General features: G+C 32.3%; 1 protein-coding gene across 2 annotated transcripts; it reads right to left on the bottom strand.

Annotated features, from left to right (window-relative positions):
• Positions 1 to 4,202: 4,202 nt before the first annotated feature.
• Positions 4,203 to 11,627, bottom strand: LOC100795053 (protein transport protein SEC16B homolog). Of its 2 annotated transcripts, none has more exons than XM_003516617.5 (13): positions 9,421 to 11,627; positions 8,945 to 9,265; positions 8,537 to 8,665; positions 8,338 to 8,460; positions 8,031 to 8,198; positions 7,762 to 7,887; positions 7,543 to 7,677; positions 6,985 to 7,112; positions 6,801 to 6,909; positions 6,412 to 6,720; positions 6,169 to 6,303; positions 5,779 to 6,077; positions 4,203 to 5,278 (listed from the first exon to the last, which is right to left on the bottom strand). In XM_003516617.5, exons 1-13 carry the CDS (start codon positions 11,191 to 11,193, stop codon positions 4,759 to 4,761), a joined length of 4,275 nt encoding a protein of 1,424 aa, XP_003516665.1. In that variant the 5' UTR covers positions 11,194 to 11,627; the 3' UTR covers positions 4,203 to 4,758. The 2 variants fall into 2 exon arrangements, with proteins under 2 accessions (XP_003516665.1, XP_040872922.1); XM_041016988.1 differs by lacking the exon at positions 4,203 to 5,278 and adding an exon at positions 5,333 to 5,703.
• Between the last annotated feature and the right edge of the window lie 1,458 nt (positions 11,628 to 13,085).

Below are 13,085 nucleotides of genomic sequence, written 5' to 3'. Positions count from 1 at the left end.
TAATAACGGCTATAAGAAAGGGAAAGATCAATTAACTAGTTTGAGATAATGCATGTTTTTTTGTGTAGAACAGTACAAAAAGTATATATGGTATTTTACATAAGTTTTTTTTCTTATTGTAAACTTTTTTTTTAGAAGATCCTTATTGCAAACGTACTATATATAATGGTCTGTAATTGAATCAATCATAGTAGTGCATTTTTTTATAAAAAAAAGCTAAGGTATTTCCATAGCTAACAACCATCAGATTGAACCCTAGAGGACTAAATATCACTGAAGTAGATTTGAATTCTTTTAATATAGTATTCTCCAAATGCATGGGAATCAACCACTGTAATTATCTACTAATTTCGTTGATAATGTAAAATTACACTAACATGTATTATTTAAAATATATATATATTTTATACAATTTTTATTCTTATTTTACGTCCTTTGTTTTTATCATCCTTTATTTTAGTTTCTTAAATTTTTGTGTGCTTAGTTTTAGTCATTTAAGGGGTTAAACATAAAAAAAAAAAATTAGAGACTAAAAATAATTTTTAAAAAAAGTTTAGGACTACAAAAATGATAAATTATTTTCATTTTAATTTATATATATTTAGAAGGATGTATTGTTGATTTATAATTAAAAAGATGGTTCATGTAAGTTCTATCACGTTTCCATGTGATTTTTAGTGAATTTTTTGTTTTTACTATTCCCTTACATATATAAAATATTTAAGTCTATTTGTGCTCTCATTATTTCACTTTCCTCCTTTATCATTTAAATACTCTCCTCTCATGAACTCTCCTTAAATGCATCCAATATTTTTTCTTAACTTCTAATATTAATTGAACTGTTTAACAAGTTATAATTGAATATCAAAAATCATTTTTAAATACATATATTTTATCTTCAAAATTAAAACACACTTATAACATAACATGCATTTGAGACATGATCGGCGTTAAATGATTTAACTTAACTTTTTATATTTTTTAATCTATAATTTTAAAAGTCCTTAGTTATAACTCTAATTTAAATATTTTTAAAAAATTATAATAACTAATAATAAAAATATTATTATATAAATTATTTATCATAAATCTAAAATATAATTTATATGTTAAAATATTTATTTATAATTAATTTTTTTATTATAATATAATTTATATGTTTAAAATTAATTATTTATTGTAAAAATTATAAACTTAGGTATGTAAAATAAAAATTTATTTATCATGTGCATTTCACAGTCTAAAATTACAAATAATAACTATTTTGTAATTGACAAATTCTTGATGAATCACCGTTGAAAAACGACGGTGACAAAAAGTGGCATGAAAAATGTGAAATGCTATTTCCGCATACGGTATTCTGTCGTCACCTGTGTCTTCATGGAGTCAGAGGCCTTCTAGAATATTATCCAATATAAATATAACGATCAGAAAATCAAGTTTTGGAAAATCAAACTTATTTAGAAAGATAAATAGATGAATTTCCAAGCTAAATGCTTGAAAATTTCTGCAAACAAGCTTCACTTTTGTACATATTGATCTAACCACTGAATGCAATATTTTATATGTAGTAAATTAAAATGTTTTATTACATTCTTTTAACGAATTAAATTAGATTAATATAACAAATATTTGAGTTAATTTTAATTCAAAACCAACAATTATTTTTGTGTGAGTGGTATTAAACTCGATTTTCTTAAATAAGGTGTTAGGTTTAATCCTTGTGAATGAAAAATAAATACAATTGAAAAAGAAGATCCACTAAAGATGACAATCATATTTTTCATTAGAAATTGACTACTAATAAAATTGGTGAATATTTTACACTAATGTTATGATATAAAAAAAATCAAAAGTAATATAAATATGATAATAATATTTTTAAGATAATAGAATTTAGTAACAAGTTGTTGGATTAAATAATATCAAACTCGATTTTCTTAAGTGAAATTTTGGGATAAAGTTTGTGAGGAAAAAAAACATGCTTAAAAGGAAAAATTTAATGAAAAGTCATGTGATCCAAAAATATACAATAAAGTTTATTTGAATTTTTAAAATAAAATATAATTTAATTTAAAGTGACTTAATTATTAATGCAATCCCTTTCCTTTTTAAAAATGTTCAATTAGATTTGTTTCTTTTTATTTAAAAGGAGATTCCTTTCTTATTAGAAACTTCAATTAAGGATACGTTCTGTAAGCTGAAAAGCTAACAATAAATTAAAAAGTTAGTTGGCAGATAAAAGTTTTAAGTTAGTAAGCGTTTAGTAAAATTAGTTATTAAAATAATTGAAAAATATAAAATGATATAAATAAAATATTTAAAAAAATATAATAAAAAAACTGAATAAATATTTTAAGGATAAAAAGAAAATAAAATATAAAAATTAGAAGCTACCTTTTTAAAAAACAATAATTTAAGTAACATTTAAAAAAACTAGAAGTTATTTAAAAAAATTGTTTACCAAACAAGGAAATAACTTTTTTATCGAGTAACTTTCTTAAATTTAAAAAATGCTTCAATTGACTATTTTTGTCTACTTGAAATTGATTTCGTTAAGTTATAAGTTTTGATGGTTTAAATTTAAATTGACTATATTTATTGTTATTTTAAAATTATAAAAATATAATAAATATAATTTATAAATAAAAATTAAAATGGCAACAACACCATGGAAGGATTTCATGCCCATAAGATGTTTTATTGTAACAAGTTTTCATTGTGTTAGCGTGGAAGTACACAACGAAAATTCATTGTGATTAATATTTTGGTCATTATAATCAATGATAATGTCAAGGGGTACCATTAGCCATTGGAGGGTGTTCTTTTTATTTTTCTCATGTCTAGGGAGTATAGCTTAGTTGATTAAATGAGATGCATGCGTTCTTGTAGGTTTGCTGATACTTATCTTTTTATTTCTATGAATTAAAAAAAAAAAAATCTAAGTCTTAAACCCACTCTACAAAGTTAATTGGAACAAAAATAAAGGAAGGAGACTAAAATTATTTCTCAGTTAATTTTGACTTCTATCTCCAAATTGAGAAATATTAGATGGGAAAGAAACTTTTATGTTAATTGGATTAAATTATTTATAACAATTTTAATTTGATATTCTAAATTTAAAATTAATAAATTTGTTCATTTTTTCTTCCTTTTTCTGATATGAACTAAGTAAAGTGTTATCTTTTCAATTAAATTCTCTGTTTTTCTTTGGATTAAGATTATGTTTAGCTTAACTTCTCTTTTCCCTTTATTTAAAAGTCACTTTAAAGTTAAAATTTAAAATAAGAATTTTAAAAATAAAGTAGAAGTTGTTTGATAATTTTAAATTTTTTAGTTTTAAAGTTTCTCTTAAATTTAAAGTTGTTGTACATTTTTTAAAAACTATTAAATTTATACAAAACTAACTATCTATTAAAGGGTCATCAGTGGTTGGAATTATTGTAATAGTTTTTGCTTGTATACCTATAGAGGCATGATACAAAATAAAAATTAAAACCAGAAAAAATTAAATAATTATCTATCAAAAACATTAATGTATCAAAAAAATGATAACTTTTTCAGTGATTTAAAGTATATAATTAAATTTATTTAATACATTTATATAATATTTCATGAATACATTATAAACATTTCCTTGTATTAGATTAGATAGCAGAGTTAAATTAAATTAATTAATATATACCATTATATATTTAGGGCCGTTTGTTTAAACTTTTAAAGAAAATTGATTCTAAATGATTCTTTAAGAAAAGAAATAAAAGTTGTTTCTTAAAAAAAGTATAAAATTATTTAATAAAAAAACAATTTAGACAAATCCATAAAAAAGAAAAAAATACTTATTTTATTACAGAAAAAGAGAAAAAAAATTATACATTATCAATGTAAAATAATTTTTTATCATTATTCAATCATAAACCATCAAATAAATTTATTTAACTTTTACAAAATCATCTTAAAAGTCATACAAAATGTAATTTTAATTAGAAGATATAAAATTATTTTATATTATTAGAACATCACCATTAAACTCATTAACATTTTTTTTAAATGTTTAAACAAACTATCCTTAATCCTATTCAAACAACATTGCAAAATAATTGGCGAACAGATTCCCCTCATCCCCTTTGCCCCATCGTCTCGTCATATATATATAAATGTGAAGTAATATAAACGCTTCCATTTGAGACTGAAGACAATGATTAAGAAATTTAATATCATTTAATAAATGATAACTGAAACAAATACAAAAGGAACAAAATTATATTTCACAATTCCATACACTATTTTTTTTATCTTTGATCTGTTGAGGTCATCTTTCCTCGTGGGGCGTTTCCTTGTTTAATTTAATACAATGAACAAATGAGTTGTACTACTCAGCTAAGCAGGTGGTCTTGTCCTTTGTTGTATCACACCAGTTCCATAATCCTGAGACGGTGTCCACTGTCAACTCCCTTGGCATTTAAAACAAAACAAAACAAAACAAAACCTGCTATCATTATCAAGTGAGCCAACCACATTTAATCATGCATCACCAGGTTTGGAGTTGGGGACTTTAAAAAAAACTGAAAAGAGGATGTGAAGGGAAGGGAGGAGGGGTAATAGATATCTGTTGTTATTGTCTGATCAGTTTCTGAGAACCCCATCTGATGTGTACCACTGTTCCGTACATCCAGAGAAATGCTGCAGAAGCAGGGACCGTCTAAACAATTATGATGATCAAAAACAAAATTTGATATTTACAGCTTGAGCATCTGCTCAAAATTCAACCTCGTGAAGATCTTCTCCATAACTGCTACTTTTCACAGGTTTATGCATTAAAGATTCATCAGGCGAAAATCTTGACGGGGGCATGCCCAAAGCTTCCCCTAAAGGCTTAATATTGCCCATTTTTTGAGGGGTAAATGAATCATTAAAACTCCCACTCCATGAAGCTGTTCGGCGTGAATGAGGTAAATGAGAGTTATTTCCATCTGCTGCTACCTGGTTTGAGATGTTACCCATACTTGGAAACCTTTGTATGGTCGTTGATGATACATGTTTTGGGGATTGGTATGACCACTCATTTGTGGTAGAGATTGAAGGATATTCATTTGTTGCATTGTCTTCTTGCTTGCTTTCTACTATAGCCTCAATTGTCCGCTCATTTGATGATGGTGCAGGAGTAGGAACGAAAAACTTCGCATTGGCAGCCAGAACTGGTTTCACGGATGGAACAGAAGGGGACTGAAACAAGTTTGCAGAGGTTCCACCACCTTGGTTGAAGGTGTCAACATACCTGTATTATCCATAAAACATTATCATCAATATTATGCCTTTCAAATTTTGTTGATGACTGAGACTGATGAATAAGAAAAAAATCCTCAACCTCAAAAAAAAAAAAAAATTATCTTGTTTCTGGAAACTGAGCTAACTGCACAGAATAGGTAGAACCCATAGGTTCTTCCTCATTTCCTTTCTTTTCATGTGTATTTTTAAGATAAATTTATTTAGGCCTATAAAACAATCCTCCATATGCCTGCTCAGCCTAATAAAAGAAAAGAAAAATTACATTTTAAGCTTTATTATAGCTCAGCCTTTTTCTAGGTGCAACAATTCTGAGAGTTCTTTAAAGGTCTTCAATTTCAAACTCTATAATATATCAGGGAAACCAATCGGAACTGGGAAGTCCACTTTGCAATGCTTAACAGATAACGAGTATACCTAAAAACAAAGTTGACCCCTACTTGAGATTATAAAATATAAATAATCTAGACATAAAAAAAAATCAGCTGTTACCTTGACCTAACACCCAAACGACCCCGGGCCGAGAATTGATTTGAGCTGGGTGGTATCGGTGGCATCCCTGGACTGAGTTCAGGGCTAGCAGTTCTTATGTTAGAGCCCTCAATAGGAGGAGAACTTTCAGTCTTCAATGCAGATCTCAAGTTGTATTCAGTTGAACCATTCTGGAAAGCAGCAGTTGTTGGAGGTGGTGGCAGAGCAGCAGCTTCTTCAGCTGGAAGTTCAGCACCTTCCTCCACCCATCTTTTCAGCTTCTCATCATAATAGAACTTGTTTTTCTCACCCAATTTAGCCTACATATACAGAGTAGAATAAGAACCACTTAAACAGGCACAATCAGAAGCACTGTTGTGAATATAAAGAAAATAAAACAACTAATTATACCTGTCGACCAGAGCGAGGTTTCAAGACTAGCCCTACTGTCTTTTGCAAAAGTTGTGAGCCAAAACCAAAGCGGGAAAAGCGAGATGTACCTCCTGATGCCTGTGCTTTTCCTTGTATATCAGGTGACGTTGTTTCCTGTGATACATCAACCGGAACTTTTCCATTAAAACTTTATTAAATAACCAAAAACATGCTGAGCAAGGTGAAAACCTTCACAGTACTCCTTTCATAGTACTCACACACCTGTCTTGGGGTTCGACCAATATCTGGCTCAGAAATACTTCTATTAGGCTTTGCCATTTTATTATTGTCAGCTGTCCAGTCACTTATCGGTTCCATTGAAGCAGATGGAGCCAATGACATTGTTGATTGGCTAGAGGATACTCTGGGTGCCATATTTTGGTATAGATGTTCACTTCCATGAACAGTTCCTTGCGATGATGAAGGAGCAGGCGGTGGTAAACCACCAACAACTCGATGTGCAGTGCTATCAAAAAAGTTGAGCAATTTGCCAACTAATTTTGCAGGAGCTAAATTTGCAGCATATCCACCCTGAACATTAAATAAATAAAAACATGATAAGTATCAAGACTACCAAAATAATGAAGATTTAATAAGGGACAAGGAAGTACCTGTTGGTAAATTCTAATCCTCTCCTCAAGAGATACTGCTAATTGCCTCCACAATTCTACTTCTGGAGCACGGCCAGTTTTCAAGGATTTCAGTAGTGCTTGGCAGTACCTGAAATCAAATAATAACAAAAAGAGATCATATAAAAAGTAACATCACAATTAAAATAAGTTTAAATGAACTTACTTCAATGAGTCTGAAACCTTTCCCACTTCAGCTAGCATAAATGCATATATAAGCTTATATGGCTGAAATGGATGCAAAGTAAACTGAGAGTTTCCAACCACCTTTGAATATTCATATAACTCGGTCCTCTGTCCAAGTACCAATCAGGTAAGAATATGAAAGCAACATACTGAATCATATTTGAATATGTTCTTTTAAGAAAGCAACAGATCCTGAGGTTGCACAAGTATAACAAACAGATGGGTTATTTAAAAACTTACAAAACAAAAGGTTTAAGTAAAAATAAATAAAATAATTTCATTTGAAGATAAACCTAGAAATAAAGAGAGAACTAGAAAAGACAAATGCCCATCTTTTAAGCATCTAGACAAAATAACAAATATAGTCCAGAATATGAAACAGCCTAATCCAAGTCAGAGACAGCATTTGGCAGATGGACACAGCACAACATACGCAATATTTTGTGAGAAAGGAACTAAAAATATGTACATTCAACAGAAAATCCAATCCAAAATTTGTGGAAGAAACAACTTAAGAACTGAAGAGATTTCAAATTACCTGGATAGCCTCTGGACTAGCATAAGTTCGAGGACATTTCCAGTGATCTGCTCCAATTAGACAGAGTCTTGCGCTATCTGAGTATGACTCAAAGTTTGCTTCAGCAACTAAATAGCAGATGTGTGCGGCAGTAATCTAAAATAAGAGTCTTAAATGAGAAGCAGAATGAAAAAGTACAAAAGTCATTAAAGAAAATAAATAAAAGATAGACAACTGTACCTCACTTCTTTCCTTCCACAAGCAATCACCAAGGTGAATAATTACAAGTTCATCACCTTTGGTTCTGTTTGCAGTTATTACAGCCAGATTCTCCTCCCAATCATCAAGCATACCATTGGATCCAACCTGAAATGGAAAAGCAACAACAAAAGTTTGAGCTTCCAAATCAAATAGAAACCAATAAACTTTGAAACTATTGAAGCAATGTAACAATACATCTGGATTGCAAATATTTTGCATGGCTTCTTAGTTTATCTTATTAGGATTACCTGTGGAGACTGCTGAGACATATCAGAAGCACCAGGATGCCCACTATTTGAGGTATCAGTAGAGAATATTTCAGCTTGTTGCCCAGCAATTAGAAGGCATAATGTGCGCAAAGGTGACCCTGAAACCAGCTGGCGAAGTGCCATTTGCTTCACTGTATCAACATAGAACTGCAAGCCAAATATGGACCAAATTCATCCCCCAACAAAGGCAGTATGAGAAAAAGACTGTAAGACCTCAAAGGGACTGTCTAGCTCAGGCATGAAATATCAGCAGACAATTAAACAGCCTGAAAAACTGGCGTCTGACCTGTTCACCAAGTTGTGAAGCCAGAACAAGTGCAGGTCCCCACAATTGTCCTTCTTGTGCACATTGTAAAGCCTCCTTCTTTTTCCCAGAGACAAGAAGATTTTGAACCTCAAGAGCCATTGCCTATATCAAAATCAAAATCAGCAAAGGGTACAGAAGAATCTTGGGAGTGGAAGTGGGTCAAGAGTTAAGTACACACCCTCATTTGTCCTTCAGAAGGCAAATTTTGCAAGCAGTTGCTTGGCATCCCATATTGAGGGAACTCTGTGCCACTCATCTTGGCAGATGCAAAATGTTTTGCAACTGCTGACTCAGGAGTATCATTTTCCTGTATCAATACAAACCACAAAATAAGTGAATGACAGAATATGATTGAATCCATGAGGAATAGTATTCATGCAGTAATATGATTCAGAATCACAGACTATGTAGAGAATAAAGCACAACAGCCATTTGCGAAGCAATTATAAATTATGTCATAAACTGCTCCAAACAGAAGTGATTCAAAAGTAGAGAAATAAAGGACAAATATCATATACATTGACATGATACAAAAATTGGGGGGGGGGGGGGGGGAGATTTGAATGCCTATATAGATGTAACTTACTTTCAGTATAGTGTCTGTACCAAATGGAGAACGTAGCTTTCCATAATGTTGACAACCTATTTTAAGCAAGGAAAGAAGGAGTCTCAACCTTTCACCTTTCTTATAATCCATGTCAGGTGATTCGCAGTGTGCAATCCTCTCATCTAACCATTTGTACAGTTCCTTATTTCCAACACTCCCGCCAACCAATGGACCTGGTAATGATTGCTGGCTCAGAGCACGGAAATAATTACTGGTATTATTTCCGATGCTCAAAGAATCCATATTTCCCGTGACAACTTCAATCAAGTTCAACACAGAAATGGAACCTTGTACAGAATCCTTCAGATATAAATGAATATACAATGTTAATGATTTTGATAAATCACTCCTAGGAAAGCAGACAGTAAAAAGGAAACAATATTGAGCAAACTCAAAGCCTTTCAGAAACCAGATAAAGTATAAGATCAAACTAAAATGAGGAATCAAGAATTAACCTGGCTTCCATATGATGAGCTCAAAAGATTAGGATCTTTCATTATGATGAGTTTTCCCCCAAATCCAAAAGTTACCAGAGCATGAGAAGGACGCCCAGCTGATGATCTCCCAACATGAGGGTTATGTGAATACTGATGCCCACCCTGAATTGATTGTGAAGAATAACTAAAGGGTTTTTGAATTTCAGTAAAATCATTTGAAAAAACATTTTGTTCACCAAACTTTGTGGTTGAATAATTAAACTGTTGAACAGTGTCCCCAGTAGGACCAAAGCTTGGTGGTTCAAAAGTTCCATTGGCCAAACCACGATCATGGTTTACTCTATTGTACAATGCAACGGATCCAAAAGAACTAGAAGTACTTTGCTGATTTTTGTTCGCAGAAATACTTGAACCATAAGAATGATTAATTTGTTGGTTGCCACCCGAAGTTATATTATCCCCTCTTGTAGTGGCAGACCCAGTTGTGTACAAGTCAAAACCCTGCTGATGGTTAGTGCCATACAAACCACTCCAGCTTCCATCTACAGTCTGACTATCAATGCCCTGTGATCCATAATTATCAGCTTGGCTGTATTCGCTATACAAACTATTATCCTTGGGCAAGAAAGTACTGGCAGAAGCATGCCCATTTTCAAGTCCAAGACCAGAAGACTGGATGGTTGAATTGTAAGTTTCCAATGAACGCCATTCTTGGGCAATTGTGTCATAATACCAACCAGGATACTGTGGATCGAAAACCATATGCTCTGGATACCCATTATTCCCTTCGGAAACCTGACTCCAGCTAGACACATTTTCAGTTGTGCCAGTTTCAGCTAAAGTTCCTGCAACAGATTGAGCAGTTTGCTGCATGTAAGAGATCTCTGTTTCCCTATCAGAAGCGGCAGTCCAATCTGCAGCTGTATTGACTTCAGAGCTTTGCTGAGTAGTGGCTGTTGCACTATAGCCATCTATTTGATACCATTGTCCGGTCTGGTGATCATACTTCCAGCCAGGATAAAGATCCTCCCAATACTGACTACTACTCAGATCCTGTCCATATGCGTGTTCTTCTGAAGATGCAACATAAGCTTGATCTTCTGGATATTGTACATGATTAACTGATTCATTTAATCCATTACCTTGCCTGTTTGAGTGGTTTTCTAAAGATCCATCATAACCTTGACCCTCTTGATATTGCACATAATTACCCGAGGCATTTAAGCCATTATTTTGAACTTCACTACCAGGCTTCACCTCAGTACTTAAATTATCATACACATTCCCCGTAAAATCCCCAGACTGATCTCCCAACTCACTGAAAAAGTCAGAATATGATCCCAACCCGCCAACTCCATTCAAATCAGCGTGAAAAGAATTCCAACCCACCTCCTTAATCCCAGAATTACCGACTGTATCGCTCGTGCCTACAGCTAAAGCGGATGTGACTTCTGATCCCACCCCACTCCCATCCTCACCGGGATCCACCTTACTATCAAACCCAACTGAACTCATGGCGGGCACTGAATTTCCCTTCTGTTCAAGTCCTACATCGGATTCCACATTACCTAATTCCCCTTTGACTTTAACACCACTCTCAGCAGCAGCAGAATTCTCAAATGCAGCAGCATCAACATCATTGATTCCCAGATTTGCAAATGCTTTAGCCTCATCGGAATCATCCCCTTCATCATGGCCAAACTTAACAGGCTCCATATCATCCTCAACAAGTTTATCAAAGAAATCCTCATCCGTCTGATCCTCCATGTGCAATGGAGGATTCGAAGCCATCGACCAAAAATCCTAACCTTTCACCGATTCCCCTCGATCCCACCAAAACACGCGCAATTAACCTCAGATTTCACCTCTCGCAATTCCTAACCTCAACCTCAGAGCGAAACCTCGAGATCCAAAACGAAAAGCCTCGATGTTACGGCTTCCCCTGAAAGCTAAATCTCGAGTACAAGGTGCAATAACCAAAACAGAGAACAAGATCTGGGAATTCAGAAACACACGCAATCCAATAACAGAAATCAAGGAAAACGTACCCGGAAACTGCAAAACCTAAGACTCAATTCAACGATACAACTCTGCGATCCATGTTCTCAATCTTACAGGCAACCAGATAGAGAATATTAGGAAAGAGGAAAGAAAAGCCTTCGATTTCGCAATTCGCACTCACCACCAAGAACACAAAACAACTACGTTTTTTCTATTTAGATTATTTTTTTCTTATCTATCATAAACAGTCTATTCGGTAATGTAAAAATATTTTTAACTATTGATAAAAAATTTAACATTAAAAATAAGAAATTAAGATAATTCTTAAAACTACTATCATTAAAAAGAACAAATGTTTAAAAGAGTTTAATAACCACTTGCTCTCAATGTAAAACTTTAGTATTAATTATTATTAGTATGCCTTTTAAGCTTAAATATTTAAAAAACTTATTATAAATAGTAACTTGTAATAGAATAATAGTTTAGAGTTATTTTTTCTTCTTAAAAATAATTATTTTAATTTATAGTTTATATATGAATTGTTGATTTGTTTTATTCACCTCGTGTAATTTTCTTCTGATGGTCCGTTTATTTTATTTTTTTCCGCGTGGATGCTGTGTATAAGAATAGATAAATAATAATATTTTGGTAATTTGAAAAAAAATGTTAATGACAAATTCTTTGGGTACGGCCGTTGAAAAAAAAAGTGGCATGAAAAATGTGCAATGCTACTTCCACATACGGTATTTTGTCGCTTCACCTGTGTCTTCAAGCACCGGCAGGGTGGGTGTGGGTCAAAGGCCTTCTCCTATATTTTCCAACATAATGATCACAAAATCATACTCTACTCTTTACAAAGATAAATAGATGAATTTCCAAGCTAAATGGTTGAAAATTTCTGCAAACAAGTTTCACTTTTGTACGCATTAATTTAACAGCTGGAAGTAGTATTTAATACATTACTAATGCAGAATCCGCCAAACGAGCACAAATCAGAAAAATAGATTTCATTTTCCATCTCAAACAAGACCAAATAACGTTGTTTAAATTGCATGTCAATGCAACCCGTATTAGTATTTAGTATACCCAACTTTACATAGTATATCTCCTTATATCTTACACCGACAACTTTGATAGAAAAAATTAGTTTGCATATTACCATAATTATTGATTATTGATTGGCAGTTGCAATGGGGTATGCAACAGTGACTCTTGTCTTTATATGTCATAAAATTAGGTGCGTAAGCGCGGACTCAAAAAAGGTTTGGTGGGTGTGCATTATATTTTGTACTTTCAATCATAGTGTCAAAAATCGGAATATAATATCAGGAATGAAATTCTGGGAAACAAACTTTGTGTTTTAGGTATTCAAGAAAGTGCCACCGAAACTTGTGTATTTTCCAGTATTATTTTTAAGAACTTTCATTACATTTTGTTGAAGAACTTTCATCAAACATGTAGTGTACAATGTAATTGAATATCCCCTCCAAAACTTAAAGTGAAGTTGCTCGAACTCAATCACTTTCTTACTCTTTGATGAGAACTTCTTTTCAAGCCACACTGATTTCTAAACAACGAGTTTGATAAGTTCAGAAATATCACTAATGTAGTATTTCTTAAGAGGAGAGAGATCAAATTATATGAAATATCAACAAAATTCACATCAATTATTACATTAATAT

This window comes from Glycine max, chromosome 1 (assembly GCF_000004515.6).
Source record: "Glycine max cultivar Williams 82 chromosome 1, Glycine_max_v4.0, whole genome shotgun sequence".
NCBI lineage: Eukaryota > Viridiplantae > Streptophyta > Magnoliopsida > Fabales > Fabaceae > Glycine > Glycine max.
The sequence above is the reverse complement of the archived record's forward strand: the minus strand, read 5'-3'. Positions and strand labels throughout refer to the sequence as shown.